This window comes from Lutra lutra, chromosome 2 (assembly GCF_902655055.1).
Source record: "Lutra lutra chromosome 2, mLutLut1.2, whole genome shotgun sequence".
NCBI lineage: Eukaryota > Metazoa > Chordata > Mammalia > Carnivora > Mustelidae > Lutra > Lutra lutra.
The window spans coordinates 118,058,485-118,085,797 of NC_062279.1; the positions used below are offsets into that span (position 1 = coordinate 118,058,485).

At 39.0% G+C, this 27,313-nt stretch overlaps 1 protein-coding gene across 4 annotated transcripts in view; it reads right to left on the reverse strand.

Moving 5' to 3' along the window:
- The window catches only part of SEC24D (SEC24 homolog D, COPII coat complex component), a 107,066-nt gene extending 87,882 nt beyond the window's left edge, over positions 1-19,184 (reverse strand). For 2 of the 4 annotated variants that reach the window (XM_047718309.1, XM_047718307.1), the window contains exons 1-3: positions 16,706-16,917; positions 14,365-14,523; positions 5,455-5,584 (exon numbers count right to left, since the gene is read on the reverse strand). In XM_047718309.1, the coding sequence (XP_047574265.1) occupies positions 5,455-5,584; positions 14,365-14,482 (248 nt within the window). In that variant the 5' untranslated portion in view covers positions 14,483-14,523; positions 16,706-16,917. Of the gene's footprint in view, positions 1-5,454; positions 5,585-14,364; positions 14,524-16,705; positions 16,919-19,081 lie in introns of those variants that run through there. The other 2 variants (XM_047718308.1, XM_047718310.1) reach the window with 2 other exon arrangements.
- Between the last annotated feature and the right edge of the window lie 8,129 nt (positions 19,185-27,313).

The window sequence follows — 27,313 nt, forward strand, 5'->3', positions numbered from 1 at the left end:
TGAATGAAACAGTGGCCACCATAGAAGAGAATAGAAACAGTGTTCCTATTGTAATTAATCTGCAGAATGAAGTTTAGAAGCTTTACCTTCTAGTTACATTATGACTTCTTACTAATAAAAAATGAAATTTTCCAAGATGGTATACTCTGAATTAAATTTCTCCATGACCTGGAAACTATGCCCCTAGTGGCGCAAACTCTTGCCATCCATCTTCCACGGCCACTTTAGAGGTTAGGAGCAGAGCCTGAGAAAGGCCAGTGGCTGGCGTGAAGTCCCACAACTTATGTGTGACAAAACCAGGACTATCCTCTTTCCAGGTCTTAACCGAGCACACTTTCCAAAACATTTTCTCTTGTCATTTTTCTCCATGTATCTTAAATTGAATGATTACTGTAAACAAAACTTATAATTAACCTTCGAACTGTTATGCTGTATGGTATTTAAGCATATTTCAGAATGATGATACCCCACACTTTAAGTTAAATGGATGAATGATCAAATGCTTTTTCTTTGTAAAATTACAAGCTATCCTATAGCAGATACTTGGTTATAAAGGGTTATAAAGTTAGAATGAATAACATTTTAACCCAAAGAATACTGCTTAGCAAAGCTGTTGATTTCCTCTCCTGTCAAAAACTGAAACAAGACCAACACAGTTACACTAAACATCTTTTGATTTAAATAATTTTTGGAATAATTTTTGGAACAAAACTGAATAAAGAGAGAAAATATAAAAGTTAACTTTCACAGAAGTTTTGTTTATATCTCTAATTTATTAATGATACTAGGAAAAAGAAAGGCAAGGCAAAATATAACTCTAGCCTTAATTGGCACATTTAAAATATTGTTGCTCACTTAGAAATGAGTTCAAGAATTATGTCAATGATATGTTTTGTCAATTCATTGTTTCATAAAAACATCATTTCTTTTTTCAAGAAATGATGCTTTTGCCTTTTCTTTAAAAAAGATTTTATTTATTTATTTGAGAGAGAGAGAAAGAGAGAATGAGCATGAAAGGGGAGAGGTCAGTGGTTTCCGGAAAGCAGACTCCCCGCTGAGCGGGAAGCCTGATGCAGGACTCAATCCCAGGACTCCAGGACCATGACCTGAGCTGAAAGCAGTCGCCCAACCAACTGCCACCCAGGCACCCTGCTTTTGCCTTTTTAAAAAGTCATGAGAGATAGATACATGCAATAATCGCACACAGGCAGAAGGTACATGCTCTATAAGAATACATTAGTGGGTGTAGCATATGGTATTGTTATAGGGTTTGAATCTAATAAGCAGGAACTGGGAACCAGCAGTTAAATTGGGGGAAGGAGAGATTATTCAATTGTTTAAGAAAAAAATTCTCTTAAACATACTCACAGATATTTCACAAATGTTAGTAACACTTTTAAAATATAAAATTGTAATGAATAATTTATTACATACCACAAATAGGATGAAATATGTTTCAAATGGCAGTTATGACATAAGATGCCTCCAGTATTTTTTTAAACTTAACAAAAGGTTAATTATTTAAAATACAGAATATGAAAATACACAACCATTAGGCCATTACTTTTTGACCCATAAATGCCTACTTATCCTTCACTGCCTAATATATGTCCTGGGAATTAGGCTTTAGAAATTCACAATTTTTTTTCCTAACCAACTTAAATGTTGCAGATCTTAAACAGATTTGAATTTTAAAAGCAATTTTATTAATTTAAGAATAAAGTAGTAGTAAAGAGCTAGCAAAAACTTTCATTTAGATAAAAGAGATTAACAGAACATTTTAAATTTGCAAAGTGACTTAAAATTTTTCAGTTTCATTACTCTACTAAATTAGTTAATCCGAGGTTACACAGCATGTAGGTATCAGAGTTTAGATATGAATCCGGGTCTAAAGGCTCCCAGCCTGGAGACCCTGGTGTGTGACTATGGGCAAACCACTTAATCTCCATAGCTCTCAGCTTTCAAATGAAAAAATGAGCAGACAGAATGGAACGATCCCTTTCTGTGCTATATATACAATGGTTAAAATTAAGAATCAAATGGTTTAAATATTCCCCATGTTGATTCCTTCACTTAACAGGTTTCTGGGCAGAGAAAAGATTCAATTTTATATTTTAATTTATTGTTTCACTGAATGTCAGAAAAGGGCAGATCTGCCATAAAACACAACAGTCAATAAAGAATTAATACCAGAGAATTAATAAAACATGAAAATTTAGCTTCAGTTTAGTCCTAAACCTCTGGAGAGTTGACTCAATTGTCTGTGGCCTGCTCAACCTCAAATATTTCTTATTTCTAAGTTTGTAACAAATTGGTCAAGTAGTGAGCTGTATGCTGAAGTTTGCTGGAATGTGGAGATATGGTACCAAATTTGTCAAGATTGGACTGAAGTAAAATCTGGATTTTAAATACTCGGTCCATGGAGTAGAGAAAACAAAACCTCTACCCAGTATCATTGCTTTCCACAAAAATAAATAAATAAATAAATAATAAAAATAAAAAAATAAAGAGAAAACTATTCCAACTATTCCTCTTATTTTTCTTTTCTTTTTTTAAATACCTTTTATTTTTCTCATTCCCTCTTTTTCTTTGCAACCAAGTTCTTAGCAGATTTCACCCCATCAACTTCAATTTGGGAAGATGAATCTCCTCTTTCCACTCTCTTTCCCTCCAATTCATCATTTCTTGATTAAAACAGATAATTTATATAACTTATAGTTACACCTTTTATTTACTAAATTAATCCCACCCAGCAATAACACTTTGTAGATAACTTCAGAACCATCTATAAGTTTAAGACATTCTGCTTCAGCCAAGATCAAAGAGACTAATGGCTAGGTATGATTTTTAAATTTTATGAAACGGTGCCTGGGAAGGAGCAATATTTTAAAAATAAAAATGATAAATTTTAAAATTTCAATCAACATAATGACTCTGAATTATATCTTGTTTTCATTCAACAGTTTAGACATTATAAAAGTTAAGAGATTTTTTGATGGGTTCTCTAAGTATAAACAGCACCACTGAAGTGCTATAATCATCAAAGAAATTTCATGAGCCACCTATGCTCTCTGACAACCCGTCATCAGACTGTGTAATTCACCTGCACAATCACTGTGCCCTTTGCCCTGGCACTGAACTATATACAAAGAAATATGTCCCAAGAGGGCAAAGTAGTGTGGTAACCATGGACACTTAGCATGAATACTAGATTTCTCCTTGATGTTTTAACTTTTAAATCCATTTCCAACCTTTAATTCACAGTTCAAGTTGAAGAAAATCAATAGTAGGGGAGATGGGGCAGAATCTGTCAGGGTTTCCCTGGGAATTAGAATGAAAGCAGATTTCTAGGTTGAGCTGTTGTGAGTAGCTTGACTGAACCAGTAGGGAGGATGAGCTACAGACAGTAGACTCTCTACATGCCCTCAAAATGGTACCGACAACTGCTAACATGTATTTCATGGGCATTATGCAGTATGCAAAATTCTCGGCATGCATTAGCCATCAAAATCCTCACAACCACATCACTATGGTTAAAATTGTGATGAGGGGGGGCCTGGGTGGCTCAGTGGGTTAAGCCTCTGCCTTCGGCTCAGGTCATGATCTCAGGGTCCTAGGATAGAGCCCCGCATGGGGCTCTCTGCTCAGCAGGGAGCCTGCTCCCCGCCCCCTGTCTGCCTTTCTGCCTACTTGTGATCTCTCTCTCTCTCTCTCTCTGTGTCAAATAAATAAATAAAATATTAAAAAAAACAATTGTGATGAGGGAACTGAGGAACACAGAAGTGAAGTAGCAGCTGCCTGAGCCAAGAGTAGTAAACATGCCTTGACTCTACGGTCTACAATCTTCAGACTTTGCGCTGAGCTCACTCACAACCACACAGCCAAGGTCTATCTGATGATAAAGTCCATGGTTTACTTATTTCTAAGGAACCTAAGTGAAGGGAAAGAAATGGAAAGAAGGAAAAAGATCTATACAATCTAGGCTAACACCAGTGACCAAAAGCTTTCTTAACTTCAAACCAGCTGTTTAATTTTAGCATTTCTTCTTTAAAAAAAAAAAAAAATCTAAAATGCTTGGCAGTTCACAACAATGAACTTTTCCAGATTTTCTCCCCTGTGCTCTGGACAGAGAGTTCTATTTCCTCATTTTGCAAGTGAGCAAAATGAGGAGGCCTAGAGGCCCAGGAACTCCACCAGCACCACATAGTCAATTTTCAAGCCAGAAGAGGCATCTTGGTTTTCAGTCTTTCTACTCTAATCCTTGTACCCCACTGCCAGGCTAATGACACTAGGTAGGGGTCATCAGGTCAGGTCCCCAGTCAGGCCCTTTCTTCAACTTTGTGCTCCTTGTTCAAACCACAACCACATGCAAAGCAGATTACTTAGACTCACTCATCCTCTGTTTCCTTCACTCTGTCTCTCACAGCAACCATGTCAATGGTAAATGTTACCCTGACAAACAAGAGCCAGGAAGTGTCAACTTCACAAATGCCCTATAGGAGCATTAACTCAATGACATTTAAAAGTCCAGAGAGTTTTCCCACTAACAGGGACTACTCACAGGTCCCTTAAAAGGATAACTGAATGGCTTCAGCAACAGCAAGTCCAGATTTCACACCAAGTGGTAAATCCTCCTCTCACCAACCCTACAGCCTAACAGCCTGGAAAAGGAACCTAGGAAATGAAGCCTCCAGGTATTCCTTGGAGAAATTCCAAAGTAAACACTATAAACAGCTTTGGCACTGGGATTCTCAGTGGCAGTAGCTCACTGGAAAAACAATAATGAGACTTCCAGCAGGGCAGGTGTGATGTTGACTCCCTTCCCAGGGGATAGTCCCCAGTGGGATACAGAGCTCTACACATCTCATACAGCTCATACATTGACTTCTCCAGGCCTGCCTCTAACTTTTCCCTTTCTTAATTTATTATAAACATAAACAGAAGATTTATTTCCAGTGTTTTTACTATCGACCTACCTTTCAAAAATCCCTCACTGGCATGTACCTTTTACATCAAATCCAGTTTTTACCATTAGGCACAATCTGATTTAGTTTTTAAAATACTGATTGAGCACCTACTGGCACTGAGCTCAGTCCTGCGAAGGATTCAACACGATAGATGATTTAAAATGTACTGGGGCATACAGGGCATAGACATCTGAAGAAATCAGAGATTCATAACGGAACTCTAAAATGAGATGAATATAATGTAAAATTAAAATGTGTGGTATTGACACAAGTAATTTTTTATATATTTTTAAATATGTACTGGTCTTGTTTTTTTTCCTCCTCTAACTTTTCTAAATGTTTGTTTCCTAGGACAATCTAGCAAGTCCTTTTACAAGGGTGTGGGCAGTATCAAGAGGTCAAATCAATAAACATGCTAGTTTAGAAGGCACTTGTGAGACAATTTTAGTAGAATATACAAATGCGGGTTGGAATCTACCTAGCTCACCTTTGGGGAGGATGCCCTTGGGGGTGAGCTCCATTCTGGCCAAACTGATGGGGTCCAGGAGGTGAAGGAACCTGAGGCGACATGCCCCCAGGGGCAGCAGCCCCCAAAGGCCCTGCTGGCTTCATCATACCTGCAACAGAAGGGCATGAATTTAGAAGAGTATGAATGTGCAAAGAGAGAGGATGCAATGCCATTGGGTTGAAAATGAAAACTAGCAGGAGTGGGAGGGTAAAAAAAGGGTTAAGACAAGTTCTCCTTTAAACTTGCATTAACCACCATAGACCTATCAATGCCAGGCTCCAGCACAGTTATTTGACCATCATATTGATAGGAGAACAGAAAAGGAAAGAACCATTTCAATATCAAACAGAACAAAAACAGAAGAAACAACCTTGCATTTGGTAGAAGCACCTGATAGAACATACTATCACACAAAGAAAGCTAGAATACACAGTGGAAAATGCCATTCTGGATATCAGAATATAACTGGGAAAAAACAGTATGAACCATCATCAAGATCTTAACTGTAACTATGGAGAGAAAAAAAAAACAACCCTCTGAAAACGTCTTTGATTACAGTATAAGGAAACAAGTGGAAAGTAGCATCTGTTTTTCCAACAAATGCAAAGCAAGTTTCAGTTAATAATTCTTCCAGGATTCCAAATAATTGGGTGATAAACAATCGAGGGACTCCTAAACTCATCATATTCACTCATATAAAATGTGGAATCATGGGCGCCTGGGTGGCTCAGTGGGGTAAGCCTCTGCTTTTGGCTCAGGCCATGATCTCAGGGTCCTGGGATCGAGCCCTGCATCGGGCTCTCTGCTCAGTGGGGAGCCTGCTTCCCCTCTTTCTCTCTGCCTGGCTCTTTGCCTACTTGTGATCTCTGTCTGTCAAATAAATAAATAAAATCTTTTTAAAAAATGTGGAATCAGGGGCGCCTGGGTGGCTCAGTGGGTTAAGCCGCTGCCTTTGGCTCAGGTCATGATCTCGGGGTCCTGGAATGGAGCCCCGCATCGGGCTCTCTGCTCAGCAGGGAGCCTGCTTCCTCCTCTCTCTCTGACTGCCTCTCTGCCTGCTTGTGATCTCTCTCTGTCAAATAAATAAATAAATAAAAATCTTTAAAAAAAAAATGTGGAATCATGTGATTAGGAGATGCTCCTGGCAATAACTGTTTTCCTTTACAAGAGTTCCTTCTCAAAAGGTATTTCAAGGTCTCTCTTTAGAACTGTTTGCAGACATCTTTCTCTTCTGGAGAAACTGTGGTATAAAAGAAAAGTCTCTGAACATGGGTCAGAGGAGTTCAAGGCCCCACCTGGCCATTTACTAGCAGATAGAGGTATGGTGTTGGGCGAGAAGTTTATATTCAAATACCTCAGTTTCCTTCCCCTCGTTGCAAAAGGAAAGGCTTGGACTAGATCACTTGTGACACCCCTTCTAGTCTTTTAAAAGAAAAAAAAAAAAGTCTTCTATTTGCTCTCTCTCCACTTCCAATCTGCTTATTTTGTTCCAGCTCATTCAGCTTACTTTTGACCCCACCCTCCTCTCTGGCACCATCATCAATGACCTCCTAGTGCCTTGTGTGCACTCCTCCACTTGACCTCATAGTGATATTTCACACCCAACATCTCTTTTCTTCTTATGTCTTCCTCTAGAGAGTTTATTCTCTCAGGTAACAAGAGATTGACTGGATGACCTTGCAGCTGCCAAACAAAAGTTTCTTATATTATCATCATCATCATACGGCCAAGAGCACACTTTCAGATGCTTGGGTAATAAAGAATGTAATACAACCAGGGAAATGGCTGTATTCGTGAATAATACTGAAACTAATCACAAAGGTTTTTGGTTTTTTTTTTTTTTTTCTTAAAACGGGATGCCTCAAACTTAAGAAAAATTTTAACTTTACAGTCACAGTCTTATTTAGCAATTTCTCATATAATAAGAAAAAAAAACAAATATTTTTCTTACAACACTACATTTTTATATGATGTTCTAAACTCCAAAGCCAACAAGTTAGAAAAACATGAGACTTGTAGTCACACAGACTTGGGTTTGAATTCTTTCTCCATCATTTAACAGCTATGACTCTGACAAGGATACTTCTATCTTCTGAAAACTTGACTTTTAACACTGTGTCAAAGAAGTAATGTCCCCTATCTCTGAGAACAGTTCTGAGAATTAAGGCAATAGATATGAGAGCATACCGAAATGTCTGATATATAAGGCAATCAACCAAATCTTGGCTTCCTCTCGACCATATCTCCTGCCCTCCTTTTTTAAAGGATTTATATTCTAACAGTACATATACACAATAATTATATGCACACTTGTATTTTCATTTTTGAAACATTATTTTGGACAAGAATAGAAAATCCACAACACGAGTGCTAAAATAATAATTACACCTACTATAAGAAACTAAAGATGTTTTAATTTCTTAGATAAGTAAATCCCAATTTCATCAACAACCCTCAAAAATATGTCCAGAGAATCAAAAAACAGTTTCTAGAATTACTCTTGTCTGGGTATTCCCATGTGTATCCATGGGATGCAAGTTTATAAATTTCCCTATTTTCAAAAATAAAATGGAAAAAAAAAAACCAGTTTATATATACTCAAGCAGAACTGTTATACACCAATTTCACTAAAATGTTCTTTACCTTTTATTTTTGAAAATCAACTCTATGGCAACATTTCAAACTCATTCTTGTTCAAGGTACATTCAATGTGCCTTTGAGACACTGAGAGCTCTTACGGAAGTCACAACCACGTAAACAAACAATGACAGTGCCTTGTGATCAGTACTGCAATATGCAGATGGACAAGCTCTCTCTCCCTAGAGGAATCAAGAAAAAGTTCAAAGAGGAAGGACTGCTTGAGCTGAATCTTGCCAGACAAGCAGGATTCTTAGTATAGAAACAGGATAGAGGATTTCAGGCAGAAGGGAAAACTTGTACAAAGATATAAGAGGACATAACATGATAACAGACTGGTAGAAGGTACAGGGCAGAGAGGTTATGGGGAAAAGGGGCTGGAACAGAAGTTATTGTGGTTGGTCGGGTCAGGCTGCAAAGTCCTGTGTGCCATTTGGACTCTATCCTCAGGGCAAAGAGAAATCGGTATCACTGTTATCTGCAAAGTCATAGTCTTCTCCTCATTACACATATTTTCAAAAGTGATCAGAGATAAAAAGAAATTGGGTTCTTTATAGTATGAGATTTTAATAGGAAAGGAAAACCACAGCATGAGAAAGAACTAACTATACTTATGCCAAAAAAAAAAATCTCTAAAATCACAAACTGGTCTTCAACACAGTGGCAGATATTATAGACTCACTTACTCAATACTAATTCAATTTCCCTTCTGACTTACCTTTCTGTGGTTCTGAGCTGGAAAGATGGAATCTCCACTGCATAAATTCTCTTACAAATTAGGGTTGCCACATTCTGTAAATTCAGCAAAACAACACTCCTCTGGGAGACCCTGAATAGGGGGCAGAGATGGTACTTCTGGGGTAGAAAGGCACTAGCTACTGAAGGAATAGCCCTGTGTGAGGTCTGCATTTCCATAGACCACAGAGTCCCAAGCTTGGTTCTAGCTTTCTCTAGCACTCTCTTGGCTTCTTGATATCCTCTAACAAATCGCTTTTTGCTACAGTGGTTTCTGTGATCTACAAAAACACCCTGCTGAAAACAACATCACTGAAAAGCATATTTTAGATTTGGCCCTGGATCTGACAAACTAAAACTAGAATTAAAAATCATTTGTGGAAAAAAGAAGTTTATCTAAAATGAATAAAGATGCCTTTTACTGCCTTAAGTTGTCTAATTATTATGGCTAGGACTTCCAGTACTACATTGAATAAAAGTGGTGAGAATGGACATCTTTGTCTTATTCCTCACCTTAGGGGAAAAGCTCTCAGTTTTTCACCATTGAGTATGATATTAGCTGTGGGTTTTTCATATAAGGCCTTCATTAGGTTGAGGTATACTCTCTCTAGACCTCTTCTGCAGAGAGTTTTTCTTCTTTATCATGAGTGGATGTTATACTTTGTCAAATGCTTTTTTGCATCTATTGAAATGATCATACGGTTTTTATCCTTTCTCCTGTTGATGAGATGTATCATACTGATTATTCTGTGAACACTGCACTACATTTTCATCCCAAGAATAAATCCTACTTGATTGTGGATGTATTTTTTTTTTTTAATGTATTGTTGAATTCAGTTTCCTAACATGTTGCTAAGGATTTCTACATCTATATTCATGAGAAATAATGGCTTACAGTTCTCCTTTTTGTGCTGTCTTTATTTGGCTTTGGTATCAGGGTAATGCTGGCCTCACAGAATGAATTTGGAAGTTTTCCTTCCTCTTCTATTTTTTTGGTATAGTTTAAGAAGGTATTAAGTCTAGCAAAACAACTCAGTCAGGGAAAGACAAATGCCATATGATCTTTTCATATCGAATTTAAGAAAGAAAACAAATGAGCAAAGGGAGGTGGGGAGAGAGAGGCAAACCAAGAAACACACTCTTAACTATAGAAAACAAACGGATGATTACCAGAGGGGAGGTGGGTGGGAGGATGGGTGAAATAGGTGATGGAGATAATAAATGCACTTATCATGACTCCATAAATAAAATAAAATAAAGACGAGTTCCCTATCATACGGACACAATCATAATGACCACTGTTCCCAAGGCACTGTGCCTGCTGGTGTACCTATATAAGCTGCTATTTATTATGAGCCTCACTTCTTCCACAGCCCTACCCTAGTTCAAGGGCATCAACAGTTCTTGCCTCTTAGCTTCCATACCAGTGGTCCTCAATCAGGGCTTATCTTGCCCCTGAAGGGACATTTGGCAATGTCTAAGGTTACTGGTTGCCACAGCTCGGGGATGGCGGGCATGGGCCAGGTAGGTATAGTATGGTTTGTACTCCACTGTGTAGGGGCGAAGAATGCTATTAAACACCCTATACCACACAGCACAGCCTCCCACAAAAAGGATTAACTGGCCCCAAATGTCACCAGTGCTGAGGATGAGAAACCCTGTTCCAGAAACCAGTGTGTCCAGGTCTGATGCCTTCTCTATACTTTCTAATGTGGAGTGTAACTCCTTCTAAAATATACATGGGATCATGACCCTTCCCAGTTTAAAGTGCTTCAGTGGTACCCTACTGCCCTGAAAGCCTAAATAAAGTCTTAAGATGATCCCACTTTCCATTCCAGGCATACCTCTCAGTGCTGGCACTCTGTGTTAGCCAGGCTGAACCTTTTGCAGGTGGCACCAAAGTGCCACCCCATCCCCCACCCCAGCAAGCTGCCTCCCTACGTGGCCAACTTTTACTCATCTTCCAGGTCATTTCTTCCAGAAAGATTCCTTTGATCCATAAGTCTTGGTTATGTACCCTGCTATGTGCTACCATGGCACCCTCTACCTCCTTTATCTTGGTACTACCCCCGTATTGTCACTGTCAATTTACTTAATGCATGTCCCACTAGATAAGTATTAGAAGGGCTGAGATTAGATTTATTTCATTCATTGTTATTTGGCACAAGTACTTTGCTCACTCAATAAATCTGTAAAATTTGTTACTACATAGCACTAGCACCACATGATAGGCACAAACAGAGGTATGGTATGTGAGAAACGCAAAACAAGAGTTAGCACTGCTCAGATCTATGTAAGAATAGATACTTCAAGGAATCACAGCCAGGTTGCCTGTGTCCATCACAAAAACAACAAAAGGATCATCAAAAGACTAGAAAAGAAGGCAGAGAAGATTAGGAAACCTAGGGTCACTCAGCACAGAAAAATAAAGGCTAGGGTAATGTAGTGACAGCCTTAAATAATTAAACAAAAACACCATATTTTACAGAAAGGTATATTTACAGAGTCTGATAGCCTAGTATCCATCTAAGAATTAAATAAGGAGAAAGAGGTTTAAAGTGTGAAGGATTGGGGTGCCTGGGTGGCTCAGTGGGTTAGGCCGCTGCCTTCGGCTCGGGTCGCGGTCTCGGGGTCCTGGGATCGGGCCCCGCGTTGGGCTCTCTGCTCAGCGGGGAGCCTGCTTCCTCCTCTCTCTCTGCCTGCCTCTCTGCCTGCTTGTGATCTCTCTCTGTCAAATAAATAAATAAATAAATCTTTTTAATAAATAAATAAATAAATAAATAAAGTGTGAAGGATTTAGTACAACAGTTTCCTTGTTGTTGTTTTAATATCAGTAAATACCAGAGTGTTGCTGATGAATGAAGCAGCTTGTCATTCACACACTCATTTATGGAGTAATTTCTCTGCTTTAGGCCCATCCACTAAAATACAGTGTGGTAAATAGTAGAGAGGCCTGCACAGGTGTTAGGAGAACACAAAAAGAAGAAAGTAATTATAGATAGGCTTGAGAGAGAACAGTGGTCAGAAAGGCCTGCAGGCACAACATTTGAATTAAATCTGAAGAAGTGTGGACGTAAACCCTACCAGGATGACAATGTGAAGGCATGGATAGGCCTTCTAGTAGTGTGGGGCGCAAATCAGAGCACAAACCAGCCTCCCAGTGACTAATGGCTTACTGCCACTGTTGGAACAGACATGGTAACACAGCAGACAAGCTGAAAAAAGAAAATGAGTAAATCAATGAAGGTCTAATGAGCTTAAAATATAATCGGTGGCTGTGGGAAGCCATAAAAGATTTTAAGCAAAAGAAGTAAAAAATTAGATTTGTGTGCCATAAAAATCCCTCCAGCACAGAACTGGATGTTTGGAGAATGGCAGTACTGGAGAGAAAGAGAGAATGGGTAAGAGATCACTTTAGTAATCCAAGTGAAAGATGAATGGCTTGAACAAGAAGAGTGACATGAGGATAGAGGGGAGGAAGCAGGTAGGAAAGAGGTTTACAATCACCCCGAAAGAATTTGGGAGGACAACTGCATTGAAGAAGGTAAATGGAAGAGATTGTTTTTAATAGTGTAAGTTTCTAATTTGAATAACTGAGTGAATGATGATAACATTGGGTGAGATATGGAATGCCAAAAAAAAATAGGTTTCATGAAAAAAATTCTGAATTATTTTGGACATGATGAGTTTAATGTGCCCATGTAAATGGTGGGCAATTGAAAATATGGGTCTGGAGCTTAGGAGAGACATATGGGCTAGAGAAATAGATCTGAGAGATTAGTATGTCATATGGAATGTTACAGCATAGGAGAAAAAAATCTATAGAGAGGAAAAGAGGGGTGATGATAGAACAATGAAGAAGAAATAGCAATGCCTAGGGTCACTGAGAATGGGTAGGAGGCTCCTTAGAAAAAAATGTCCAGAAAGCCCTCAAGAAAAATAACAAAAGATAGTGTTTACTGGAACCAAAGGAGAAGAGAATTTTGTACAAACAAGAGCTGTAAACAGTGTCAAATTCAAAAGAGAACAGGATGATGTCTACTGCATCTGGTAATAGGGCCACTGGTGACCTTGGTGTGGGAAGGGTGGAAGGGGACCAAGCTATGGAGCAGAGACTATACTGGCCATGGAGGGACTGAGAGGCAAGGATGGAGGGTCACTGAAGGAAGTGAGTACTTACTTAAGAAGACAGCTGTGACGAGAGGAAGGAAGAGCAAAGAATACTGACTGTTCTACTTAGGTGTGTATTAGAGTTTGTTGTTTATTTTCTTGAGGGACTTTGGTATGAATCCTGGGACCCTAAATAAGTCACAGTACACTAGTCAGTTTTCTTAGCTGCAAAATAGAGGTAATAATCTATTGCACAGCATTGTGTGAAGATTAGATAATGCATGGACAGCTTTCAGGACCAGTTTTTGATACATGGGAAGCACTCAAAAAGAACAATTTATAATTTTCATCATATACAAATGCAGAGGAGGAATGAGCCACCAGATAGAGAAGACTGGGGAAGACTGGTTTTGGACAAAAGGAGGATGCTTCATCTGAAGGTTTTTTAAAATTAGGGGCCTACTAAATCACAAGGGTGACTTTCCACAGGAAATTCCCAGTCTTAGAGCATCTTCTGCAAAAAAATGTGTGTTTGGTTGCTACAACCCAGCCTCACCACAGGGCTTTCCTCGCCCTTCAGTGGCTCCGCACTCCATACATGCTATCCAGCAGAGCCCAGATCCTACATATCTGAGTCAGTCCTCATGAGCCCCCCCAAATACTAATTTATATACAGCCAATTTCCACCAATGATTTGAGTTGAATTCCTCAGCATTCTCTCAGAATTCCCAAGAACTGTCTTACACAAATATTTTTAGGAAATTTGGGACCATTAGACCTGAAACAAGCTCTTATTTGCTTCCCTCCAACCCTGAAATGCGGTCCCTCCGAGCAGCCCCTTGATAAATGTGGTCTTATGGTGCCAACAGCAATGGAGTGGTAGTCCTACAATATCGTTCAATAATGATTTCAAGGTAAGGCCATGTTTTTCTTGTTATTATCATGGAGGAATCCTTGGTACATGAATCTAATCGTATTTTTCCAATTTCAAACCTGATTTTTTAATCTTATTGCCAAAACATATAAAATACACACATATGTATATGTCTATACATATATTGTATAGTATATATATTTATATACATTTAATTTGTTTTTTTATTACATTTTCAAGTAAACTTGCACCACTGACTAGTAGCAAGAACAAGTCTAATGGTAAAAACAAAACACTCAGGAAGCTTCTTTTTTTTAATCTATATTTAAAAACCAAACTAGTCATATTCCAAGCAATAGCCAAACTGATGATGTAGGCTTCTTCCATAAGAGACTTCTCCAATAAGCTATACACTCAAACCACAGCATCACATAATGACCATTCAACACTTCTAAAGCTGCTCTTTCAGAATATTTTATGTCTCTGAGCCTGAGAATCAATAATCACATGCAAGTCAAAATAATGCACTTTACCTGGTGGAGAACCTGCATGAGATGGGTCCCCATAGTGTCCGTAATGGGGTGGAGAAAGGCCTATTCCAGGCTGGGACTGAGAATAGGGGGGTGTAGCCACATATCCTTGTTGACTCATTATGAAAATATCATTCCAAGGGATAGCTTTACAAAAGAACTCTGCAACAGAAGGAAAAAAAAAATGTCAACAAGAGAGTTTGAGTTACTTAATACTATTCAAAATATGAACACTGCTAATAAATATTTATAATGGTTTGAGGAAAATATCAGGTGTGAGAGACATCTTCATGTCATACAACATACCATATTATCTTCTAAAAAGGCTCTAATCATAGCTCTATGGAACTCAGTAACTCACTTCTATAGGCAAGTTCTCAGGCGCAAAATCTAAATAACAACTGCCAATCACTTTTCCACTGAAAGAATGAACTATTTCCCAGATAGTCTCTCATAATGTATCCACTATTTTTATGCCTTTGGTTTCCATGGCCCCGTTTCAGAACAAGCATGCCAATAGCAATAATCACAAGTCATTCAATTGACTGACCAGCAGAGCTGCCAGTAGTCTGCAATCAGATGTTTCAGGACTTGGGTCATTTCAGTGCTATCCTAATTAGTAATTTTAGTCAGGCAGCTAGGATAAAGAGAAAATTAAAAGTCCAACAAATATAGCAGAAGATAAAGTAGTTGGTAATGGACTTATTTTATGAGTCATAAAATGTCTAAGCCAGGTTGCAGCCTGCAAACATTTGAGAGTTATCAGTGGTTTCTCATTCAAAGATGACAGACTCTCTTTCTAATTTAAATATCACACCTCTAAGAACATATACACATATATTTAAGGAAAGAAGGGGAAAAAAGCAATTTCATATATGTTCAGGCATGCGCACACACCTCACAGTACAACATACCCATCTTGATTCTACTCAGAAGCTAGACATCGATTTGTTTTAAATTTACCATTTCTCCAGGTTTCACAAAATAAGACACATTTCATAGAACTATGCTCAAAGAATTTTTATAATGAAAAAAAAAAAAAAAGCTCTGAATCCTGGTAAAGGAAGTAGTTTTTCACTACAAATCTACTAACACTTAGCTGTCTGACATGGAATAAGGTGAAGAACCTCTTTGGGCCTCAGTTCCCTCTTACAAAACAAAGCTTCTAAAGGCTCTGCAGACATAAAACACTGATCCTACAGTTTCTCTCCAGTTTCTTCATCCGGCATAGGAATATTTTCCTTTTGTTGTTTTAGGATGCTACCTTTTAAGGTAAAAGTTGGGTGATACCTGCTAACACTTGAAACAGAGCTATAGTCAGGAAATCTCATTCTTGATTTGGTTACATTTTCCTATTAAACGCTGAAGTTTCCTAAATTAAAAGGAAATATTATAAGGTTATCTTCTTCTTGGAAGGAGAGAACTAAAGAGAGGAGAGATAGGCAAAAGCCTGCTGGTCCACTTTGTTCCTGACAACAATTTTACCCTCCTCCCACTTCAGCAGAGAGAGACGTGGCAGCCTGAGCTTTGGTCAAGCTCATCCAACCAGGCAGGCACATTTAGGAAGTCAGCAGGAGCACACACCTACGTAGCAGCCTGTTGCTGAGTGACGGAGAGGAAAGGCAGGGATGTTCACTCCAAATAGCAGGAAGCAAGCAGTCGGGTCCCTCTTAACTGGTCCTGACAGGAATTTGCTTCCTCATGCAACCCAGTTTGCCACGTCAAACTTCCTCACACAGCACCAAGTTACAGAAACCTGACTCAGCTTCATGCGGCGAGATGGCACAAAGCCACTTGGCAAGAGCAGGCCTAGGATCAAAATCTGGGGAGCTTCCATCACAGAACAAGCCCCAGGCCACTGTCACTGGCCAAGGAGAGCCAAGGTGTGCTTCTCACCCTGGACCAAGTTCGGATCTGGACAAATTGGTTTCGCTATCGGATAGGATGTCCCAAAGCTTGAAGATACAGTTGCCATTTTTACTCTATTTCCAATATCGCCTACCTCCGAAGATGAAATTAAGTTGATACAGAGACAAGAAAACCGCTGGCCGTGCCACTGTAATATTGTGGCTGCTGAGGACCCTAACCACGCAGTTCCAGCATCCCAAGACAAAAAGATGGGGGCGGGGGCGGGTAAAAGAATGCCCACGCCCACCCACCCCACCCCCATTATTAAACTGCACGAAAAGGCTAAAGGAGCAAAGTATGAGGTTTCCTCCGCCGACCTGCCACAGGTGAGCATCCAGCTCTCGCCAACGCCCATCCTAGGCCGGGCACTGCACCCCACTCTAGCTGTGGCTGGGGAGGGGCTGTCCCGCCAGAGCCAGGCAGGGTGAGGCATTACCTGGTCGGCTCCCGCACGCCGCTGGACTTCCGAAAGCCTGCGCTCAGCTCCTAGCGCCGGGTGCCCCCGGTGACCCAGCTCCCGCTGTGGCCGCTCGTCCCACCGCGCCTTTCCCCCGGCCCTGTGTCCCCACAGTCTGGTCTCGCTCACAGAGTTGCAGCCGGGCTGGGAACTGCCACGTCAAACACTCTCCCGGCTGCGCGCCCCCAGCGCCGGGGCTCAGACCAGCTGCCGCGCTCCCGCCGGCGCACGCGCACAGACCGGACCGGGCGGGGTGGGGCGGGGCGGGGAGGGGCGGGGCCGGACCGGGGGCGGGCCGGGCCCGGAGCACGGCGAGCGTATTGGCTGCCCATCCTTCCCTTTTCCCCCACTCTATTCGCTTCTTCCCGTCTGTTTTGTTTCCCTACAACAGGTCAAAAAATTTTAACGCTGTTGTTAAATCAGAGCAACGTTTTCACAGTGGATCCCCGCAGGAAGGCGGGAGTGCTTAATGAGGGTTCATTCATTCTTTCATTCAACAGGTTGCGGCTTCAGCTATTCATTCATTACATATTACATAACTGTGATATTCCAGGTGTCGCTTGCGGATACGGGAAGGTACATGATTCAAGACCCCTAGGGGATTAGCATTTAAAGGCGAATCTGGAACTTAAAGGCGAATCTGGCACGTGTACACGAACAATTTGATGACGTATTCATACAATGCTCTACAGAGGAAGGAACGCCCAAGGCAGCCTAGCAACGTGTAAAATAGGAAGGAAAAGATGTCCCAACTGAAAAGTGTGGGAAGGAATGTCTTCACTGAATCTGAAATTGCTAGACGTCTGTGTATTCCTTATAGGAATGCCTACAGATTGATTGTGAAGGAGGATGACTGAACCCATCCCAAACAGGGGTCAATACGTGTATAGAGACCCAGTGTTTAGCTCACTGTATTGTGAGGAACCACTGAGAAAGGCAGTATATGTAACAGCTGGAACTTTACTTCTTTTCTCTATCTAGCCTTAAAAACTAGGACCATCTGGCTGGTTTCTCACAATGCCCCACTCCTGGATAGATAGACCTTCAACCAACTCTAGGTTTGGCATAGCTACCACTTTGCTCCAACTTACAAAAGCAAACCAGGTCAGTGTTTTGTTTCCAAAATACACTTTCTTCTGGAACTCCTGGGTGGCTCAGTCAGTTAAGTGTCTGCCTTTGGCTCAGGTCATGATCCTAGGGTGCTGGGATCAAGCTCCACATCAGTCAGTCTCCTTACTCAGCGCAGAGTCTGCTTTCCCCTCTTCCTCAGCCTGCTTCTCCCCCTGCTTGTGCGCGCGCTCTCTGTGTGTGTGTGTCAAATAAAATATTTAAAAATACACACACACACACACACACACACACACACACACACACACATATATATACTTCTGGGGCACAAGAAGATTAAAAAAATACTTGACAAATCCCTTTACTGACAAAATCCCTGGGCAAAAATTGCATGGGGATGATACTGTGGCTGAAATGCTACAGTAGTTTTGCAGGTATTTTAAGTTATTCCAGCATGGTGAAGACCTAATGGTCACCTTTCCCCCTTCTCCCTTTTTACAGTTTTAAGGTGTGGTGCCTGGCCTACATCCAGCTTCAACATTGGTCAGATTTGAGAATCCACAGTGAAAAAATTGTTTTAAATTTGTTTCTTGTATTCTCAGTATAATAAAAACGTTTGATGGAGTTTAGGAAGCTCTGGTCTGCATTAAAGCAGCACAGCTTGTAAGAGCAAAAAAAAAAGTTGTTATGGCATAGTTATGTCACAATGTAAGAGAGAGTAGTCACTTGGAGATAGGAACACTATGCAATTAGCTAGTTAGCTTGTTGTCTCTATAAAACCACTGAGTTTGAGTTTGTAAATTCTTTCTTACCTCTTGTTCAGGGGCACCAGGACAAACAATTTGTGATTTCAGTTCTAAGACAGTGCGAATTCCTAAATATTTAAAGTTGGAAGGGATTAGAACTATAGATAACTCAATATTCAGTGAGGATGGAATTCAATTTTATAGATTAAAAAGATGAATTTCAAAATAATGAAAATAACTTACTAGTCTTTTAGTTGGAAGTCATGCCTTCTGATTTTAATTTCAAAGCATTTTTACCTCATTTTTCTTCCTCTTAATATCACTCTGATTAGCTCTAGTAAATTGTTTTGCCTTTCTCTCCTATATCTGCCTTATATTTAAGCTTTCAAATAAATACAATATTAATAGACCATACAGCTCCACCAGTAATTAGAGTTAGTAATCACAAATTTCTTTGTCTTATAAAATAGACTTCTAGTTTCAGCCCTGCTTCCCTTCTTGTGACCTTAAGTAACAAACCCTTTAGTGACTAATTTCTGACCTTATTCTTGTGGTAGGGTTGCTGAGTCTCAGCAGACAGGAAGGTTAGCCTGGATTCCCAGCCTTCCTTGGTCCGACCTATCCCACTGCCACCTGAAGCCAGCCTCTGATGTTCCATGTATAATTAACACTATGTGGTCACCTTGGTAACCATATACTAATTCAAAGGTGAAGTCACAGGGAATGTCCATGTGCTGGGGGTTCTGTGTTCTTTATGGTCTTTCTGTTCCAACTTTATATTTATTTTACTTTTTAAGTAATCTCTGCGGCCAGTGTGGAGCTTGAACTCACAGGCCTGAGATTAAGAGTCACATACTCCATTGACTGAGCCAGCCAGGCCCCGCTCTGTTCTAACTTTGAAAGGAAATGAAAGAAGAGAACAACTGCACAAGACTATATAGAAAGAAAATGAATTTCCAGACAATATTCAGGGTTCTTTCTGATATGTATGTTTTGGAAGAAAAGAACTATGATGCTCTAAGCATTTATTTTTTAATTTTTTAAATAATTTGTATATTTGAGAGAGAGCAGAGTGGTGGGGGTGATAGAGGAAGGGGATGAGAAAGAATCTCATACAGATTCCCACTGAGTGTGGATCCCAATGCTGGGCTAGATCTATCAACCCTGAGATCAAGACCTGAGCCAAAACCAGGTGTTGGACACCCAACCAACTGAGCCACCCGGCACCCCTCTCTCTGATTATTTATGTAACTTATGTTTGGTTCAAAAGCTACATTTTGAAAAGGGTTTATATTTTAAAAAATTGAAATAACCGGGGCACCTGGGTGGCTCAGTGGGTTAAAGCTTCTGCCTTCGGCTCAGGTCATGATCCCAGGGTCCTGGGATTGAGCCCCACGTTGGGATCTCTGCTCAGTGGGGAGCCTGCTTCCCTTCCCCTCTCTCTGCCTGCCTCTCTGCCTACCTGTGATCTCTGTCTGTCAAATAAATAAATAAAATCTTTTAAAAAAATTGAAATAACCAAGACTTGGACTATGTTAAATATCTGAAAGCACAGTAAATAAGGCCAAGTTAAATGGTGGTGGGGAAAAGGGCATATGGTAGACTAAGTTGAGAAAAAACCAATAACAGTAATAATACTGTTCAAGTGTTCAACAAGCCTCTACACCAAGGTGTACAAGGCCCTACACAAGGTGTTTCTGGAATTACTTTTTTCTCTTTTTTTTTTTTATAACAGCTTTATTGAGACATGATTAATAAATTCATCCATTTAAAGTATATGATCCACTGATTTTTAGTATGTTTGCAGAGTTGTATAGCCATCACCACAATCAATTTTAGAATATTTTCATCCCTCCCGGGATAGATCCTGCCCATTAGTAGTCACTCCCCTTTCTCCCCTACTCTCCCATTCTACAGCCCTAGGCAACCATGGGTCTACTCTTTATCTGTACAGGTTTCCTATTCTGGATACTTCATTTAAATGGAATCACAATACGTAATCCTTTGTGATTATCCTTTCACTTAACATAATATTTTCAAGGTTCACCCATTATGCGGTATGTATCAGTACTTCTTATTGCCAAATAATACTCCATCGTAGGGATATAGCACATTTCATTATCCATTCATCATTTGATGGGCAGTTAGTTTGCTTCCCCTTTTGGGCTTTTATGAACAATGTTGCCATGAACATCCATGTTCAAATTCTTGTTTAGATATATGTTTTTATTTTTCTTGGGAACTTCAAATAAGCAATGTGGTATCAAAAAAAAAAACAAAACAAAACAGTGTGGTTACAAAGACTGTGCTCTTAGCAATTAGGCAATGTTGCCACTCTGTATGAGATTTTATTTTTAAAATAAAATAAGCAATGTTACCCCCCCAAAAGATGACAACAAACTAAAACTGAAATCTCTGGTGACAATGTAACTTACCAAAACTGATTCTAGGAGAAATTTTTTAAAGTTAAATATAAAGTTACAACACCATGCTTTAATATTTAAATTAAAAATATTTAAGTATAGAAAATATTTAAATTTTTAAATATAAAAATATTAATAAAGTAATAAATTACTCTTTTAAATATTTTGAATATTTTGCTCTGACTGTAGTATATCATTTATGGTTTTAGCCACAGATTGAGCAGTGTGATATCACACGCCAGGTGAAGTTGACTCAGGTTGGAATCCTGACACTCTCACTCATTACTAGCTATGTGAGTTTTACTTATTTAACAAGTGTTTATTAATCACTCACTATAAGCTGGGTGCTTTACTAGGCACTGTGGACATATAGTTGGAGGAGACACTTCTGTGGCTGTAGAGAGTTCATGGAAGAGTACAGGGATTGGCAAACTGCAAAATCTGACTCACCTGCCTGTTTTTGTACATCCTACAAGCTGAGAATGGTTTTTATATTTTTGGATGGCTGGAAAATAAAAAGAAGAATAATGTTTCGTGACGCATAAAAATTCTATAAAATTCAAATTTCAATGTCCGTAAATAAAGTTTTATTGCAACACAGCCATGCTCTTCATTATCATACTCTCTGTGGTAGCTTCTGCACTACAGCAGCACAGTTGAGTAGTTGTGACATTGGCCACGAGGCTCAAAAAACCTCAAACATATACTACCTGGCCCTTTACAGAAAAAGTTTGCCAACACTTGGTCTGGTAGGAGCTTCAAGTACAGTTCAGTGGATTAGCATTTGATGAGAAGACCAGGTTGCCATGGAAAAATCTAAGAAGAGACATTGGACCCATACTTGGAAAGTCGGAGAGATATCCCTGGTGGAGGGGGCATCTGAACTGAGTCCCCAAAGATAATAAGTTGGGCCAAAAAAGGAGCGAGGGATAGCAGGAATAGCAGGAGTGGAAGAGGGAAGACAAGGAATCTGAGGCATTCAGATGTGAGGTGGTCCCGTATAGCTCAAAGGTGGAGTTCCAGCGGAGTGAGGAGAGGAATGAGATCAGGCAAGTGGCTAAGCTAGCTCTTGGGGTCCCTCAAAGGCACTGGAGAGGCAATGAAAACTTTTAAGCGAAGGATTGAATTGATGATTTTTTTTCCCCCAGAAATCAGTCTGGCAGACAGAGATAGGGCTCTGCAATCAGATCAAGTCATGATTTCTGTTTCTGCCACTTAACAAGCTGTTTGTTCCCTCTCTACTTTTCAGTTATCCTCACCAATAAAAATGGCAGTAATTAAAATCATAATCACAAAAATTTGTGGGGATTAAATGAAATAATGCAGGTAAGGTACTTTGTACAGTTTGGCACATAATAAATGCTCAACAATGTTGTTATGGTACCATCATCAAATTATCATTACTAACAGCATTATCTGTGACAATGGAATTAAGGAGATAAAGGATGAAACCCCAGGGAATTCTGCAATGAGTACACATTCTAAGCTTACTAACCTTGGCTTAGTATTTTACTAAAATACTTGTAAATTTTACTTATCAGAGTAAATCTACCATAGCCAACAAGAAGAACAGCATATAGACTAGAATAACAAAAGGACTAGAAATAAGAATGATTTAACCACTGAGGAGCAAGTGGGTAGATAGTTTAGCAATTCTTTTGTTTTAATGGGACTTCACATTAAAAACACCCTCATGGGTAGGGTGGAATTTTCTTTTGAAAGGAACCAATGTTTCTATTGTTCACCAAAATGAATAGTGTTTCAGTGGCCAAGAACTAAGGTGACTTTTTGGACTTTCTCCTTCTACCTAGATCTAAGAGTTGTTTCTAAACTTAGAGACAGAGAGAACTCTACAAATATGCTAATTGATCTGGGAGTAGGTCTAGAGAGCTCATCCTGACCTCACAAAGGTTCTGTGCTGATGGCAACAGTGAGAGTGAGTCTGTTTCCTCTGGAGCACTCTTCACCCTCCCACGAGGACTTCTTAGTCCTATCTCCACAAACATGAGCCAAGAGCCATTGTTTAGAAGTGAGGAGGGCAGGGTTCTTTTTCACTTTAGATCTGAAGAGTGGAGGAGACTGAGCATGGCGACAAGACCCAGTCAGAGTGGAAGACTCTGAGAACTGAGTTCAGAAGCACATGGAATATCATCACCGTGAGGAGACTACAGGAACATCTGCAACACCTTGAATGGGGACTGAATTTAGTGAACTGGTGTCTCGTCCCCTAATAAATTGGGTTTTTTTTTTTAAGTGTAACTTTATATTGTAATCACAGGCTTCTAAGATTTTTATATACACATATATAATTACGTTGGAGAAGGTCGTCCAGAGGATGTGACTGCCAGTTGACCCTGGGGCTGGGATATGGGCAATGGGAAGCTCCCCATTCCCACCCCTATCCTTACATGTACATTCTGCCCACCATTACCACCATGGGATCAATTTTCAAGAACACAGCCTTGCAAGAGGCTGTTGTTGAACAACAGCCAATACTGGATGGTATATGTGACTAAACCCCACGAAGGTCTCTATATAACCTTTAAAGATTCTGTCAGCCAGTGCGGAGATCTACTCTTCTAGCCACCGCTGAAGATAAGCTTTGCAAGTAAGTTCCCTTGCTTATTAAACCCACCACTTCCCAATTTGGACTGGTCACTCTTTCTTCGGTCTCTCCTTGCCCTCTGTGTACCCTGCCAGGAATGAACCAACAACTTATGTGTTTATTTCACTAACAAGTGATATTGCCTCCTAGGAAAATACCTTCTTTTACGACTAAGGTTTTCAAGACTTGTTTATAAGTTGAGAGTTTTTTCACCTGGTATAACTGTAGAATGATATGGGGGTTGTGAATTGCCTCAGAAATTGGGAAAAGTGGCATTGATTTTAAGTGGCTAAAGATGCTGAAGTAATGTCTTTGCTGAAGAACTAATATGAGGGCATTATTTTATGTTCATTATTTTAACAGACATCATAAAGGAACATAATAATTACCTATAATCTTTCTTTGGAACTTCTATCTATCTGCTGCAGATTTATAAGTAACTCATTTGAGCAATAGTACACTTTACTGAAATGGGGAAAACTATGTGGGGGGTGATGAGGGTAGGGAATTGGGTTTAGGTTGGGACAAGTTATATTTGAGTATATATGAGATATCAAATAATAGGTATATCAAAATAATAGGTATCAAAAAATAGGTATAAGTTGGAACATTTCAATATTTCAGAGGTGAAGTCTGGTCTATTCCCAAACTGGGAATAATCATCTTGAATATAAAGTTCTGCATGTAATATTTAACAAATCTAGTTTAGGATCATGGAATATCTAGTTTATTTCACATTTAAGTGACCAGATACACAGATCTGGAGTTTAGGAAAGAATTGAATAGTTGGTAAAGAATGCATCCCTGGGTATGCCAACATTAAAGAGTGATGTCAAAGCAGAGTCAGCTGAGTAGATGCATAAAAGTTGTTCTCAGACAGTATCATTTTGGTAAAGCAAAAGCAAAAGTTGTTTTCTGAAGGCAGAAAATTAGATTTGTTTTGCATTTTTTTTACTTCTTGGCTTTTAAAGTGCACTTGTATTTAATTTTTATTAAAAATTGATATTAATATTTGGCTAATTAAAAATGTTACTATTTGAAGAGTATTTTGAGGTAAAATAAAATGCATACATCTTAGCTTAGATTGAATAAAGGTTTAGGCTTTAATTCAGAATACAGTAGTGAATTGTTCTAAGTTGAAATAATTCATTCAATGGTTCATCTTTTAACTGGTTATAATTTTAGATATACTATATGAATATTAGGGATGAAAACAAATTTATAATTTTTTAATATTTTGGTCTTTTATTTCATGTCAGAAAGCCAATTTTAATGAATGCTTTCATATAAAAATGCCATTGTTCAGAGAATAAAGTTTTGACTAAATTAATGTTTTCTGGAATTGAAACAACACCTAAAGGATAACTTATAAGCTAATAAATATTAAATTCACGTTGCCAGTATTGAACTTTAGATGTGGCACCTGTATTAATTTTTAACATTTTTGTTGACATATAAATGTCATACGAGCTACACATACTTCAGTGTTTAGTTTGATGTTTTTGACATATATTCACCCATGAAATCATCATAATGAAGATAAATCCACCACATCTAAAAGTTTCCTTGTGCTCCTTTATAGTTACTTCGTCTTTCCTCTCCCTACCCTTCCACTCCCAAGAAATCACTGATCTGCTTTCTGTCAAAGATTCGCTTGCATTGTCTAGAATTTTAAAGAAGTGGAATCATATTGGGGCGCCTGGGTGGCTTGGTGTGCTAAGCCTCTGCCTTCGGCTCAGGTCATGGTCGGAGGGTCCTAGGATTGAGCCCCGCATCGGGCTTTCTGCTCAGCAGGGAGCCTGCCTCCCCCTCTCTCTCTGCCTGCCTCTCTGCCTACTTGTGATCTCTCTCTCTCTCTCTCTGTCAAATAAATAAATAAAATCTTAAAAAAAAAAAGTGGAATCATATTGCCTGTACTGTTTTGGGGAAAGGAGTTTGGCTTTCTTAATTATTCAGAGATTCATCTATTTTGTGTGTGTGCACTGGTATTTCACTCCTCTTTATTGTTGAGTAGTTTTCCATTGAATGGATATATCAAAATTTGGTTATCAATCATCAGCTGATGAACTTTGGATTATCCAATTTGAGGCTTTTACAAATAAAGCTGATATAACCATTTATGTACACATCTTTCTATGGACATATCCTTTCATTTGTTTCAGACAAATACCTAGGAGTGGAATGGTTGGGTCACATGGTTGATGTATATTTAATTTTTTAAGATATTACCAGATTCTTTTCCAAAATGGAGTACCATTTCACGTTCCCACCAACAGTGAATGAGAATTATAGTTGCTCCATATCCTCTCCAGCACTTGATATGGTGAGTGTTCTTGATTTTAGAGTCTCATAATTGTGTAGTAGTATTTCAAGGTAGTGTTAATTTGCATTTCTCCAATGGCTAAGATCGTCAAGCTTCTTTTCATATGTTTATTTGTTATCTATCTGTATATCCTACTTGATAAAGTATCTGTTCAAATATTTTGCCCATCTTTATTGAGTTGTTTAATTTCTTATTAGAGTTTTGAGGATTTCTTCACATATTTCTTCACAAATCCTTTATCAGATATGCAATTTGCAAATATTTTTCCTCAGACCATGACTTGGATTTTTTATTCTTTAATTGTGTCTTTTGAAGAGAAGTTCATAATGCTGATAAAATTCAACTTACTAATTTTTCTTTTATAAATCAAGGTTTTGGCATTGTATCTAAGAAATCTTTGTCTAGGGGCACCTGGGTGGCTCAGTGGGTTAAGCCTCTGCCTTCGGCTCAGGTCATGATCTCAGGGTCCTGGGATCGAGTCCCGCATCGGGCTCTCCGCTCAGCGGAGAACCTGCTTCCTCCTCTATCTCTCTCTCTGCCTGCCTCTCTGCCTGCTTGTGATCTCTCTCTCTCTGTGAAATAAATAAATAAAATCTTTAAAAAAAAAAAAAAAAGAAATCTTTGTCTAATTCAAGATTGCCAAGACATCTCCTATGTTTTTCTTCTAGAAGTCTTGTAATTTTAGGTTTTTCATTTGTCTGTGATCCATTTAAAGTTAATTTATGAAGATAGATTATTCTGGGCCATGAAACGAATCCCAATAAATTTAAAATGATTTATGTCATACAAAATTTATTCTCTGGTCTTAATTGAATTTAATCAGAAAAAAATTACAATCTGGGACAATCCCAGATATTTGAAAACTAAATATTGCATTTCTACATACCCATGGGTCAGTAAGAACTCAAGAGGGAAATTAAAAATTATTTCCAATAATGAAAAGCCAAATGAAAATGTGACATGTCAAACTTTGTGGGATGAGGCAAAAGCATTATTAAGAGGGGAAAAAATTTATAGCACTAAAATGCTGTATTAAAAAAGAAGAAAGATCACTGCATTAGTGACACCAGCTTTACATCACAAGGTACTAGAAAAAAAGAACAAATGAGACCCAAAATAAACTGTAAAAAGGAAATAATAAATATCAGAGTAGCGAAACTGGTCAGATGGAAAACAGAAAAAAATTGATAAAATCAGTGAAAATCCAAAGACAGTTTTTTGAGACAATAAAGTTGATAATCCTCAGTTCAGGAAGGAAAGAAAGATAGAGAGGGAGAGGAAATGGGGGAAAGAGAGAGAACACAAATTACCATATCAGGAATGAGAGGTAAATCACTACAAATTCTACCAATATTTAAAAAGAGAAAACATATTATGAATGACTTTATGCCAATGAATTTTACTGCTTAAATAGCAAAGTTT